Source organism: Scyliorhinus canicula, chromosome 12 (assembly GCF_902713615.1).
Source record: "Scyliorhinus canicula chromosome 12, sScyCan1.1, whole genome shotgun sequence".
Lineage (NCBI taxonomy): Eukaryota > Metazoa > Chordata > Chondrichthyes > Carcharhiniformes > Scyliorhinidae > Scyliorhinus > Scyliorhinus canicula.
In genome coordinates, this window is record NC_052157.1 from 130,565,303 (window position 1) to 130,579,770 (window position 14,468).

General features: G+C 43.5%; 1 protein-coding gene across 6 annotated transcripts in view; it reads left to right on the plus strand.

Moving 5' to 3' along the window:
• ggnbp2 (gametogenetin binding protein 2) overlaps nt 1-14,468 on the plus strand; it is a 65,424-nt gene that overhangs the window by 19,909 nt on the left and 31,047 nt on the right. For all 6 annotated transcript variants that reach the window (XM_038814136.1, XM_038814133.1, XM_038814132.1 and 3 more), the window contains exons 2-3: nt 5,141-5,221; nt 13,786-14,039. In XM_038814136.1, the coding sequence (XP_038670064.1) occupies nt 5,141-5,221; nt 13,786-14,039 (335 nt within the window). The remainder of the gene's footprint in view (nt 1-5,140; nt 5,222-13,785; nt 14,040-14,468) is intronic.

Below are 14,468 nucleotides of genomic sequence, written 5' to 3' on the forward strand. Positions count from 1 at the left end.
AGTAGCTGCAAAGGTTCGGCAGCGCCAGCCCACCCCCTCCCCTAGATACAGATCTCTTTACTCGCGGGGGCTTGCTTGTACATACGAATCCCGAGATGATCTTGTTCACCCGCTTAAAGAAGGACTTGGGGATGAAGATGGGAAGGCACTAGAAGACTAACAGGAATCTGGGGAGAACCGTCATCTTAACGGTCTGCACCCTCCCTATTAAAGATAGCGAGAGCATGTCCCACCTTTTAAAGTTCCCCTCCATCTGCTCTACCAGCCGAGATAGATTAAGCTTGTGGAGGGCATCCCACTTTCGAGCCACCTGTATCCCTAGGTACCGGAAGCTCTTCTCGACCATCTTCAGCGGAAGCACTCCAGTCTCTTTTCCTGCCTCTTAGCTTGGATCACAAACATCTCTCTCCTCTTCTCTTCTCGTTTAGCTTGTACCCCGAGAAATTGCCGAAGTCTCTCAGAATCTGCATGACCTCCCCATCCCCTCTAGTGTGTCTGAGATGTACAGGAACAGGTCATCTGGGTAAAGCAAGACCCAATGCTCCACCCCCCCCCCCCCCCCCCCCCCCCGAATCAGCCACTGTCAGTTCCTTGAAGTCAGCGCTATAGCCAGCAGCTCTATCACAAGGGCGAATAGTAACGGGGAGAGGGGGCACCCGTGCCTCGTCCCATGGTGGAGCCTAAAGTATTCCGACCTCGTCCTGTTTGTGCGCGCACTTGCCACGGGGGCCTGGTAGAGTAGCTGGACCCAACCTATGAACCCCTCACTGAACCTGAACTTTCTTAGCGCCTCCCACAAGTACTCCCATTCCACTCGGTCAAAGGTTTTCTGTGTCCACCGCCATCACTACTTCTGCCTCACCTCTTCTGAGGGCATCATGATTTTTAGGAGCCTCCGTACATTTAGAGTTCAATTGCCTGCCCTTGACAAAGCCTGTCTGATCCTCCCCTATCACCCCAGGGACACAGTCCTCAACTCTAGCAGCCAAGATCTTGGCCAGCAGTTTGGCGTCTACGTTCAGGAGCGATATCGGTCTATAAGATCCACACTGTAGCGGGTCTTTCTCTCATTTGAGGATGAGTGAAATCCCGCGACCACTGAGCCCACGCTGCCTGATCCGAGCCAGCTGCCATTTTCTGTTCCCGCGCCTGTTCTTGCCGCTTCTCATTGCTCGTTTGTTTAGCCGTCCTTCTCCTCGTCCCCTCCATAAACTACTGTGGGGAGCCTTCTAGCGCTGCTTGCCTGCTGATTTGTGCCGAAAGGGACCGTCAATGCTCCTTGGAAGGGCCCGTTGGTCCGTTAGCGGCAGGAGCTGCCGAAAACGCGACCTACCCATGCATGGCTGCCACCGGAAGTGGACCAATGCTTGCTTTCTTTGTTAAAACAATGATGACTGCCTTTGTCTTTCGTTCCATGAAATTTTTGTTATTTAATCTCTCCTGCTCTCTAACGTATTCCAGACATTCCCTTCTGTTCTTCCTCCTCCCCCATTTCAACAGCATAAAAACCCATCACATTTCAACCTCTTCAGTTGTGAAGAACAGTAACATTTGGCTCTTAACTGCTTTTCTCTCCACAGACTGCCAGATCTGCTTAGTTTTTCTTGCACTTTCTATTTTGGACCCCACAATTTAATTTAGCTGTGATAATATGCTGCCCTTCTGGGTTTGGTGTCAACACTAACTTGTTCTGGGTTTGGATAAGGTGTTTTGATTATTGCAAGATGAGCACAATTGTAGATTCCTTAGTTGGGCATCTTGGTACATATGTATTGATGTAGAATTTAAACGTACTACAGTTTTCTGGTCATGCACTATAATTTAACTTGACCAGCAACCTGTTATGTTGGGCTAAATCCTGAATTTATGTAATACTACTTTACCGGAAATGCCGGTTTTATGGAATTAAAGTGATTGGATTGTAAATAATTAACTGTTTGGGTAGTGCTTTTTTTTCGGTTGCTCTCGGCTGTAGCATTTTCTTGCAGAAATCTTGTTTGCTGATTCCTTTTGTTTTTGTGTATGGTCCTGCGCTGGAATAAATCCACCCTTTTGCTTGACTATAATCGTTCTGATTATTTTCCTATAATTCTTAAGGATGAACTACACAATAGGTTTTGAGGAAAATCCTTTTTTTATGGCATGAACTTGGCATTTAGTAAAATCAGTATTTACCTGTAATACAACTGACACTAAGAATTTGGTGCTTAAATTTGAATGAAACAACTTTTTTCAATGAGAAGTAGACTGCATACTATCACCATATCTATCTTTTAGGAAGGACTACAATTTCTTAAATTGTCATCTGCTGTAAAGGTTTATAGTCTTTAAACCTTTAGGGCTGGGACAAACCTAGAACAAATTATTTTAAGCACTTTCTTTTGCAATTAAGTTGAAAGTAGTGAATTTGTTTGTTTTTGTTTGCACACCAGATATGAGTGGACCTGTTATGCAGGTTTGGAAGTGTGAAAACTTGCATGGCTCGTTTTATAAGATTGTCACAAACCAAAATAACATGAGCTATTTGACTTTAAAACTGAGTAATTTGGAAGTGGAATGAAAGAGCACCTGCACAATGTGGATTAAGTAAGAGTCCACATGAATTCAGATGGGGATACTCCTTAAATGTTGCACTCCCAAGTCTGCAATATAGTGAACTTATTCCAGAATTCCACCACGGCCCTCCGCATAGTGTTAAGATGTATAAAATACAAAAGAGGGGAAAATGTTAAAGCTAAACCAAGGATATTAATCAGGGATGACTAAACTTGTTTTAAAGTAGGTAAGGGAGATGATGAAGGGGTTTAAGGTAGGAGAGTATAGTGTCTCGGCAGTTGAAAGAATGGCTACCAATGAAGTGACAAAGGAAGGAAGCAAATACAACACCGTTTGAGGAACATTTGGGAGGTGTAGGGTTGGAGTGGCCATGAAGGGAATTAAATATAATTTTAAACTTTGGGCTTTTGAGGGATCATGAGCTAATGCCTTTTCTCTGAAGCGCATGTTTCTATTCATCATAGAATTTACAGTGCAGAATGCGGCCATTTGGCCCATCAAGTCTGCGCCGGCCCTTGGAAAACGCACCCTGCTTAAGCCCACATCCTATCCCCGTAACCCCACCTAACCTTTGGGCACTATGACCAATTTATCATGGCCAATCCACCTAATCTGCACATCTTTGAATTGTGGGAGGAAACTGGAGCACCTGGAGGAAACTTGCGCCGACACTGGGAGAACATGCAGATTCTGCACAGATAGTGGCTCAAGCCAGGAATCGAACCTTGGATCCTGGAGCTGTAAAGCAACTGTGCCAACCACTGCTATGTATCCTGCTGGCTTTTATTTCCATTAAACTTTAAAAGTTATACTTTTCAATCATCCAGTTTTCTCTTTGTCTTTTGCTTTTGCTCCCAATCCTCAACTTCCTTTTCCGAATGCAACAAAAAGAAATACGAACTATATTCTGTCTCTAGTCCACTATCTGCAAATTTAATAGGGAAACATTGATTTCAGTCTTTGGGCATTTTATGCAAGCAAAGAGGGCCTCATATCGGCCACCCTTGTTCTGGGACTGTGTCCCCTTGGTCAAGACTCCCCAGCCAAGGGAAGCATACTTCTTAAATCAAGTTTGTTGAGCCCTGTAAGAATTTAGTATGCTTCACAGATTGCTTCTCATTCATAGAGATTACAGATTCACTATCCACAATCTCTCCATAGGACAATCCTGCCATCAGAAACCAGAATCGGTTGGGCGAGGCCGTCAACTGTTGCTCTTCGAAAATAGTCGACAGTTTTAGATAGAGGATCTGGATCAGCTCAGGTTTGGAGGGCCCAAGGGCCTGTTCCTGTGCTGTAATTTTTCTTTGTTCTTGAATATAGGTTACATGCCAGAGGCTGAGAATGGAGTTGTGTTTTTTAGGTGGCACTGGAAAAACAAAGAGCAAGATTGAGGATTGGGGGTGAAGGTGGAAAACGGGAACAACCTTGATGGGATGGACATTATGCAGAAAGCTGCCAGTGAGCCTTATTCTAGGAAGTGATTAGGGTCACTGGTGTGCTTCCTTTATGACTGATTCTGTACCTACTTGCTGGTACATCTACTTCTAGTTGGCATTTGGCAGCCAGTAATACCTGCACACTGCGTTGAGGCTGGAACCAAGTCCTCTGTGTGGGGAGTACGTTCCTAGACTGAGCAGTCGTGTTGGAAAGGAACAGCCAAGTGTTTAATTTATAATCCCATCGAAGATTAGGTTTCAAGGATTTGTAACAAAACCAAGTATGTTATATTGACTAATAACCGCAACTTGGGTGTTCTAGATCAAATATTTAGAAATGGTAAATTATCTGGTCTAATTTCGGTGACAATCCTTATTAAGGCAAACTTAGTCTTGCAAGATCAATAAAACTGATTACATTCTAGCTTGGATTTACTGAAATATTATAAACAAATTACAGATTTACTGAATATTATTTATTGATAATTGCAGATGTGTAGTGATCACAGTGAGGATTTGTGTTGCATTATGTATGATGTATTGTTAATGCAAAAACAGATTCTGCGCAGCACGGTGGTGCAGTGGTTAGCACTGCTGCCTCATGGCGCCAAGGTCCCAGGTTCGATCCTGGCTCTGGGTCACTGTTCATGTGGGGTTTGCAGTCTCCCCTTGTTAGCATAGGTTTCACCCCCACAACCCAAAGATGTGCAGGCTAGGTGGATTGACCATGCTAAATTTCCCCTTAATTGGAAAAAATTAATTGGGTACTCTAAATTTATTTAAAAAAAACACAGGGATTCTTAATCCAGTATTTTTTCTCTCTGAATAGGATTGTTTTTTTAAAAATGTAATTTGACAATTGTGGCTTTTAAATTAGAGGAAATACGTTCGTGTGGCTAACTGACTACTTTAGAGTTGAAATTATTTTTAAGAAACCTTTTATAGAACACCTGAAGCACAATGTGAAAGTTCTGTACTATTAAATACTTCTATGTTATCTGTTTGACAAAAGTTGGGAAGGGTTTAACCAAAAAGCAACCAGAAAATCACGAGTCCAGATTTTACAGTTGCTTTTGCATGCCGTGCTCATTTCACACAGTCCCTTTTTTAGTATGGCCATTGACTGAGTTTAATTTTTTCTACAGATGGTAATGGAGTTCTCTGATAATATGTTGAACCTTGATGGTCACCAGATCAATGGTGCACAACTGAAACAATTTGTCCAGGTAAGCAAGAAAAATGTCCATTGGTGTTTATGTCTACATTCACTCCTACTGTAGAAAACTTTTAACATTGTAGTGCCATTAGACAATAGAAAAATGTACTTGTATGAACTGTCATGCAGGGAAAAGGGCTTGAGTGGGAATACTAAAGGAGTTATATTCAGTCCCTTGTTTTTTGTTTGCCTTTTGTTCGCCTGGATGCAGAAACCAAATATAAGCTTGTTAAGTGAGCCTAAAATAAATCTGAAAGCACAGTAAGAATTTAAAGAAAAGGTTAATCTAATGAATGCATTAATTGTAAAGTATTGCCCATGTGGAATGGGTAACTTCGTACAAAGTTTTAGAAAGCATCTCAGGACTAATGTTCATTACTTTTGTTGCAATAATGAAATAAAGCAGTTGAAGGATGACCATATTTATGAATCTATCATCAAGGAAGAAATTGCGAGGCATCTGGATAGAAATTGTCCCATTGGGCAGACGCAGCATGGGTTCGTAAAGGGCAGGTCATGCCTAACTAATTTAGTGGAATTTTTTGAGGACATTACCAGTGCAGTCGATAACGGGGAGCCGATGGATGTGGTATATCTGGATTTCCAGAAAGCCTTTGACAAGGTGCCACACAAAAGGTTGCTGCATAAGATAAAGATGCACGGCATTAAGGGTAAAGTAGTAGCATGGATAGAGGATTGGTTAATTAATAGAAAGCAAAGAGTTGGGATAAATGGGTGTTTCTCTGGTTGGCAATCAGTAGCTAGTGGTGTCCCTCAGGGATCCGTGTTGGGCCCACAATTGTTCACAATTTACATAGATGATTTGGAGTTGGGGACCAAGGGCAATGTGTCCAAGTTTGTAGATGACACTAAGATGAGTGGTAAAGCGAAATGTGCAGAGGATACTGGAAGTCTGCAGAGGGATTTGGATAGGTTAAGTGAATGGGCTAGGGTCTGGCAGATGGAATACAATGTTGACAAATGTGAGGTTATCCATTTTGGTAGGAATAACAGCAAATGGAATTATTATTTAAACGATAAAATATTAAAGCATGCCGCTGTTCAGAGAGACTTGGGTGTGCTAGTGCATGAGTCACAGAAGGTTGGTTTACAAGTGCAACAGGTGATTAAGAAGGCAAATGGAATTTTGTCCTTCATTGCTAGAGGGATGGAGTTTAAGACTAGGGAGGTTATGTTGCAATTGTATAAGGTGTTAGTGCGGCCACACCTGGAGTATTGTGTTCAGTTTTGGTCTCCTTACTTGAGAAAGGACGTACTGGCGCTGGAGGGTGTGCAGAGGAGATTCACGAGGTTAATCCCAGAGCTGAAGGGGTTGGATTATGAGGAGAGGTTGAGTAGACTGGGACTGTACTCGTTGGAATTTAGAAGGATGAGGGGGGATCTTATAGAAACATTTAAAATTATGAAGGGAATAGATAGGATAGATGCGGGCAGGTTGTTTCCACTGGCGGGTGAAAGCAGAACTAGGGGACATAGCCTCAAAATAAGGGGAAGTAGATTTAGGACTGAGTTTAGGAGGAACTTCTTCACCCAAAGGGTTGTGAATCTATGGAATTCCTTGCCCAGTGAAGCAGTTGAGGCTCCTTCATTACATGTTTTTAAGGTAAAGATAGTTTTTTGAAGAATAAAGGGATTAAGGATTATGGTGTTCGGGCCGGAAAGTGGAGCTGAGTCCACAAAACATCAGCCATGATCTAATTGAATGGCGGAGCAGGCCCGAGGGGCCAGATGGCCTACTCCTGCTCCTAGTTCTTATATAAACGAGTGGTTATATTGGCTATATTCAACACAGCAAGTATGATACATCAGGATTGTTTGTGAATCTGAAGTTTGGTTAAAGGTTGGGGATCAGAAAGCTCTTCAGCTGTACAAAAGAACTAAGTAGCTTTGATAGCCAATGGGACCAGAAGATGTTTAATCTTTCTGTGATTGTTCATTCTATGAAAGGTGATAGATATTAATCTACCAAGCAAGTAGACTAAACACTTGTTCAGAATGTAGTTGGATGCTAGCTATTTAGATGTATTAAAGAGATATTTAATGTGCCTTTTTTATATTGCAAATTTCTGGTTTAGCACAGTGAGCTCAACAGCGCCTTGTAATGCAGAACAAGGCCAGCAGTGCAGGTTCAATTTCCGTACCGGCGTCCCCCAACAGCTGCCGGAATGTGGCGACTAGGGGCTTTTCACAGTAACTTTGTTGAAGCCTACTTGTGACAATGTAATTATTACTATGTTCTTCCATGTTCAATGCACTGATACCTCCCATAAGATGACCCTATGCCTTGTGGTTAGGAGTCCACCCATAGTGCCCAATTTTGATATTTGGTCGCAAGACCCTTCTTGGCCGAACATAATGTGACTCCTATTATTAGAACTGGATAGTGTCCAGTGCATGCCCATTGATGCAGGTGCCTCTAAATCTTGTGTCAGGTGGACTCCACATAGTGACAGAATCTGAACAGTGAAACTGATAAACCGCTTTACAGTTCATGTACAGACAGACTAACAATGTAAAACACATTTCATCCCAACTTTGATCCTTTGCGATAAATAATTCTGTCACCATGTCATGGTGAGCAGGATGAATCGGCTTTATTAAAACCTTGCCCCTCTTGAATCTCACCAGCTGAACTCAATCATCCGAGTTTTTATTCTTTTTGAGCCCCCTTGTTGTGGTAGATTCTTAACCTCCACTGGTCAAGTATTTGGGCACTGGGTAACTTGCCACTGCCAATAGTAAGTAGGAGGTCATTAAACCCCTCGTTTGTGCTGGCTCTATGCAAAAGCAACTAAATGTCCCCATCCAGTACTTGCTTTTTTTTGCTGTCTCTCTTGCTCTAATCTGTGTAGCTTGGTTTTTATCTTTTAATATTGCCTTCTCATTCCCACACCCCTGCAAATACATTGGAACCAGTTCTGTTCAGTTACAACTCTGCTTCGAACAGGTCTGATTTGGAACCAGGGAGACAACTTAAATACCCTCAATCTCCATCCAAGCTCCTATCACTACTTTTCAATCTTTCTGCATGTGGGGTGGCACAGTGGTTAGCACTGTTGCCTCAACTACAGGGACCAGAGTTCAATTCCAGCCTTTGGTAACTGTTTGGATTTTGCACCCCCCCCCCCCCCCCCCCCCCCCTCCCCCAACCAAGTGCTGCGTGCATTTCCTTCAACAGTCCAAAGGTGTGTAATTTGGGTGGATTGGCTGTGCTAAAATTGCCTCTTGGTGTCCACAGATGTGCAGGTTAAATGGGGTTTCTGGGTTTGGTTTGGGGAGTGGGCTGAGGTAAGGCACTCAAAGTCATTGAACACTCAATGGGATGAATGGCCTCCTTCTGGACTGGAGGGTTTCTATGGATTCCTGCTACCTATGTGAGCTAACCATAGTGCTGTGAACTTGGCACTGCCATTCTCACCATTGTTCAGAAATGATTATGGATTGGAGAGTGCAGTGTACGCTGGAGACTCTTGCACCAGCATGATCATCCTTGCCTACCTAGTGGTTACCATTGCCCCTCTGCCTCCGTAACCTTAAGCTGCAGGGTGGCCAATCTAAATGTTCTATCCACAAAATGCTCAACTTTGTTAGTGTACTCCAGTGACTCCAGCTACTATTCAAGCTCCCTGGAGTTGAAACTGCTGCTGCGAGAAACACCTTCTTCTGCACTTGGGATGTCTAGAAATGTGCCCTGGAGTACACTCCCATGTGACTGAACTAGACTGTTAAATTCAGTAATAAATAAAGCTGTGCACCAATCGGCTGCTTCTATAGTGCTGACAAGTTTACAGAGAGGTTGCCTGAAATATTTTACTTGCTGTCGGTAATAAATTACTGAAATCCGATTTGCAGGAATCCCCGAACAGGCGGCGGAATGTGGCGACTAGGGGCTTTTCACAGCAACTTCATTTGAAGCCTACTTTTGACAAGCGATTTTCATTCATTTCTGTTCCCTTTTTGTTTAATTTTAACTTTATCTGTTAGATGTGATGGGTTACTTGAGCACTGGTTTCACACACACACACACACACACACACACACACACACACACACACACACACACACACACACACACACACACACACACACACACAATCCTACCAACTGTCCTGGCTTGAGACAATGCACACCTCTTTAACCTGGGAGCACCCCCTATCTCTGGATCTGTAATGATCTGATTACCTGCAAATGCTCGCATTCCAAGCATTGTCTGGCATCTCTGACTTTGTCTCTATAAATGTTTCTGGAACATACCTTTCTATTCACCTGAGGAAGGAGCTGTGCTCCGAAAGCTTGTGTTTGAAACAAACCTGCTGGACTTTAACCTGGTGTTGTAAGACTTCTTACTGTGCTCACCCCAGTCCAACGCCGGCATCTCCACATTGTACCTGTCATAATGTGAGTGCAGGAATTAGCACCAATTCGTGTGAATGACTTTTCTTGAACTCTGAAGTGTCATATTGTCCCATGTTGTCAATAAATTAGGAGCAGGGTGTATCTTTGCAAATAACCCTATATCCTGAACCTACAGAACCAAAGTTACAGCACAGAAGGAGACCACTCGTCCATCTTGTCCATGCCTGCCAGAGGACACCCAGGTTCCCTTTTTAATCCCATTTTCCTGCATCTGGTCAATAGCCCTCGAGATTACAGCATTTAAGGCTCCCCCCCCCCCCCCCCGGCCATAATTTATTGCTCCGGAGAAATTACGTCCTTCCTGTATGTTGTAACCAGAGTTCCACACAATACTCCAGTTGTGACCTCACCAGTATTTTATACAATTCCAACATTATATCCGTACTTTTATTTTCTATACCTCTGTCAATGAAGGAGAGCATTCCATATGCTTCCTCTACAATTGTCTACCCGAACTGCTGCCTTTGGGGACCTGTGTACTTGTATCCCCAAGATCTCTCCCTTCATCTACCCCTCTTGGTATATTCCCGTTTACTATGTGTACACTAAAACTGTTTGACCTCCCTAAATGCATGACCTCATTCATTTGTCACTTTATCACCCACTCCACCAATCCATCTACATAATTTTGTTCATACCAAAACCTGTTGTAGCTAAAAACACATCTCCTGAGTCAAATGCTCATAATTATAAATTACTATGTATTTAACAAACGGAAGAGACTAAGTTTAACTATAAAACAAAAACTCTGCCAAAAACTTTACTGGACAGGCCACACAAACTGTGGCTACAAGAACAGGTCAGAGACTGGAAATGCTGTGGAAATTCTGTGGTGAGTGAGTGTCTTAATCCCTTTATCAAAAAGATATAAATCAAGAATGTTGGTTGGAATACTCTGGTAAGTGAGTACAGCTGCAGCAACACTTCTAAACTCCATGCCAGCCTATTTAATTGACATGAAAACATTCACACTCTCTGCCAGTGATTGTGTACCATCTACAAGATGCACTGCAGCATCTCGCTAAAGCACCTTCCAAACCCATGATCTCTACCACCTAGAATTACATGGGCAGCAGACACACAAATGCCACCCTCCAAGTCTCCCTCCAAGCCCCATTCAATCCTGATTTGGAAATATATTGCTGTTGCTTCACTGGCTGGATCAAAAACCTGGAACCCCATTCTTTTTTATTTAAATTATTTTTTTATTCTCCTTTTCACATTTTCTCCCAAATTTACACTGAACAATAATCAAATGTATGTCAATCCCCATATCAATAACAACGATCCCATCCTCTCACCAAATCCCGTAACATTAGCCTGCATGTTAACATAAACAAATGACAGAGGAATCACCCATAGTCATCATTAACACACAGTCCCACCAACCCCCCTAATGTTCGATGCGATCCAATTCTCAAAAGTGCATAATGAATAACGCCCATGAATTGTAGAATCCCTCCATCCTTCCCCTCAGTTCAAATTTGACCTTCTCAAGAGTCAAGAATTCCAGCAGGTCCCCTTGCCATGCCAGGCACAGGTTGGAGAGGTTGATCTCCACCCTAACAAGATCCGCCTTCGGGCGATCAACGAGGCGAAGGCTACATCTGCCTCTGCACCCATTTCCAACCCCAGCTGGTCCGACATCTGGAATATGGCTTCCCGAGGCCTTGGGTCCAGTTTCACATGCACCACTTTAGAGATTGCCCTAAACACCACCTTCTAGTAATGTGCCAACTTTGGACAGGACCAAAACATATGAACATGCCGATTCTATCCCCTTCTCCAGTCCCTGTCGTCGGCACCTCCTCCAGCAATGTGGAAGCTAGCTCTGTATTTCCTTATGGCAAAGTCTCAAACCTGCATGTATCTAAATATTTCCCCCTGCTCCAGCCCATACTTTGCTCCCAGCTCCTTCAATCCTGCAAAACGACCCCCAAGAAACAAATCTTTGTGTCCTAATTCCTTTCTCCTCCCATCTCTGAAAATTTCCATCCATTATCGGCATTTCGCTTGACCCTGCCCCCAACCGGAAGTGCTGTCAAAACTGCCTCCAAATTCTCAACAAAGCGATTACTACCGGACTCGCTGAGTATCTCCCCAGGGCCGTTGGGAGCGCCTTCAATCCCGACCCCCTCTGACCCAGCTCCGTATCTTCTCCACATTTGCCGCCCAGCAATAATACATCAGGTTCGGAAGACCCAAACCACCTGCCTGCCTTCCTCTCTGTAGTAGCACCTTTTTAAACTCTGGCCACCTTCCCTCGCCATATGAACGAGGTAATCATCCCTTCAATCTCTCTTTAAAAAATGCCTTTGGCAGGAAAGTTGACAGGCATTGAAAAATAAACAGCAGCACATTAATTTTAATCTCCTGTACCCGACCCGCCAGTGATAGAGGGAGACCATCCCAACTTACCAGATCAGCTTTCACCCTCCCCACCAAACTAGAAATGTTGTACTTACGGGTTTCTCTTCTCTTCCCCCCCCCCCCCCCCCCCCCCCCCCCCCCCCCCGAGACACCACAAAATATTCACTCTTGTCTAGATTTAATTTGTACCCTGAGAAAGACCCAAACACCTGTAGCATCTCCAGTATTTCCCCCTATTGACACACTTAGTTCCAACGCGTATAATAAGTCATCGGCATATGAGGATACCCTCTGCTCTATTTTCTCTCTCCACTCCCCCACTATCCCTTGCCATACCCCCAAACCTCTTATGCAATGGCTCAATCGCGAGTGCAAACAGCAGGGGGGGACATTAGACGCCCCTGCCTAGTCTGACATCCTTGCCTCGTCCCACGGTGGAGAGGAAAGTATTCTGAGCTGATGTTATTTGTGCGGACTCTGGCCCTTAGCTCCTTTATACAATAGCTTTATGCAGTGCACAAATTTGTGTCCAATTCCAAACCTCTCTAGAACTGCCATCAAGTACCTCCATTCTACCAGGTCAAACACTTTCTCTGCATCCAATGCTGCAACCACCTTGTTTCCTTCCCCTCCACCGGTACCATATTCATGTTCACTACCCTCCTAATGTTCGAAAAGAGCTGACTCCCCCTCTCAAACCCTCTGATCTTCACCTTTCACCTTCGGGTGGCACTCCTCTAGCCTACCTGCCAGTACCTTGACCAATATCTTTGCGTCCACATTTAAAAGTGGTATGGGTCTATACGACACACGCGCAGTCTGATCCTTGTCTGTCTTCAGTAGCAGGGAAATCTATGCCTGCCCTAAAGTTCGTGGTAACACGTCCTTCCCTATCGCCTCCTCAAACATCTCCATCAGTGGTACCAGCTTATTTTTGAAATTTTTATAATATTCCACTGGAAACCCATCTGGCCCTGCCACTTTCCCTGACTGCATCCTCCCAATCGTATCTTTTATCTCTTGCTCCACTATCGCCCCCTCTAATGTAGCACTGCGTCGCTCCCCCCCAATCTAACCTCTGGTACTCCAGAAAGGAACCCCATCCGTCACAACACAATGGGTGTATATATGCCATATGGACTGCAGCTGTTAAAAGCATCTCATCACCTCAAGGGCAACAAATAATGGCTATGCCAGTAATTCTCAACCCATGAAATTTTAAAAATGAAAATCGCTTCTCGTCACAAGTAGGCTTCAAATTAAGTTACTGTGAAAAGCCCCTAGTCGCCACATTCCGGCGCCTGTTCGGGGAGGCTGGTATGGGAATTGAACCGTGCTGCTGGCCTGCCTTGGTCTGCTTTAAAATCCAGCTCTTTAGCCTTGTGCTGAACAAGCCCCTTGCAAAATTTGAAGCTATTTGCCAGTTTTTCCATCATACTTGGACCATTTTTGAAGTCATTCCAAATTCTAATTAATTTTGTTTTGATTCTAGCTGAAAGCGAAAACAGGAGTCTAGAATCTGTAGTCCATATTAAAATAGTTTGTTGGCTGACAATGCAAGCATCTTAATTCAAAAGAAATTGCAATTTGAAAGTGTAGCTGCTTTCTTTGAAGAAGCCTTAATGCACTAAGCTGCTGTATTTAGAGGTAAGTAATCAAGATCAGCTATAGGGTTTTTTCCAACAAAGATCTCCTGCATTTGTAATTTTAAGTATTTTTGATATATTTATGTATCATAGAATTGAGGTTCGAATAATTTTGTTTCAGCAACATGGCATGCTCAAGCAGCAAGATCTTAACATTGCTATGATGGTAACATCCCGTGAAGTCTTCAGTGCACTTTCGCAGCTTGTCCCATGTGTTGGATGTAGACGCAGTGTGGAGCGTCTTTTCTCCCAGCTAGTAGAATCTGGCAATCCAGCCCTGGAGCCACTTTCAGTGGGGCCCACGGGCGTTCTATCGGTAACTCGTGCCTGCATGACTGATGCAAAAAAGCTGTTCACGTTATTTTATGTGCACGGGTAAGTGAATTATTTTAGATTGGATTTTTTAACCCATTTTGCAATTAAATCATTGAGCTATTTATAATGTGCTTGTTTCCTGACTGTATAATCCTTTATGTTTAAATCTACTCTGAAATGTGTTGAATAAAGTAGCCTGAACAGACTAACTCGTGCAATAAACTGGGTTTTGCACATTGCTGTTGCTCTATTTGGGAAAGGTGGTCTGAGTAGTTTGTTGACTGACTGCCAATCAGATTTCAGCTACATATTAAGAGGCAGCAGATTGTTTAATACATATGCCATACCTTGTAATAACGTGATTGAAAATGTCCCAGAGGACTGGAGACTAGCCAATGGTGTTCCTTTGTTTAAGAAGGGTAGCAAGGATAATCCAGAGAAATACAGGCCGGTGAGCCTTACGTCAGTGGTAGGGAAATTACTGGAAAG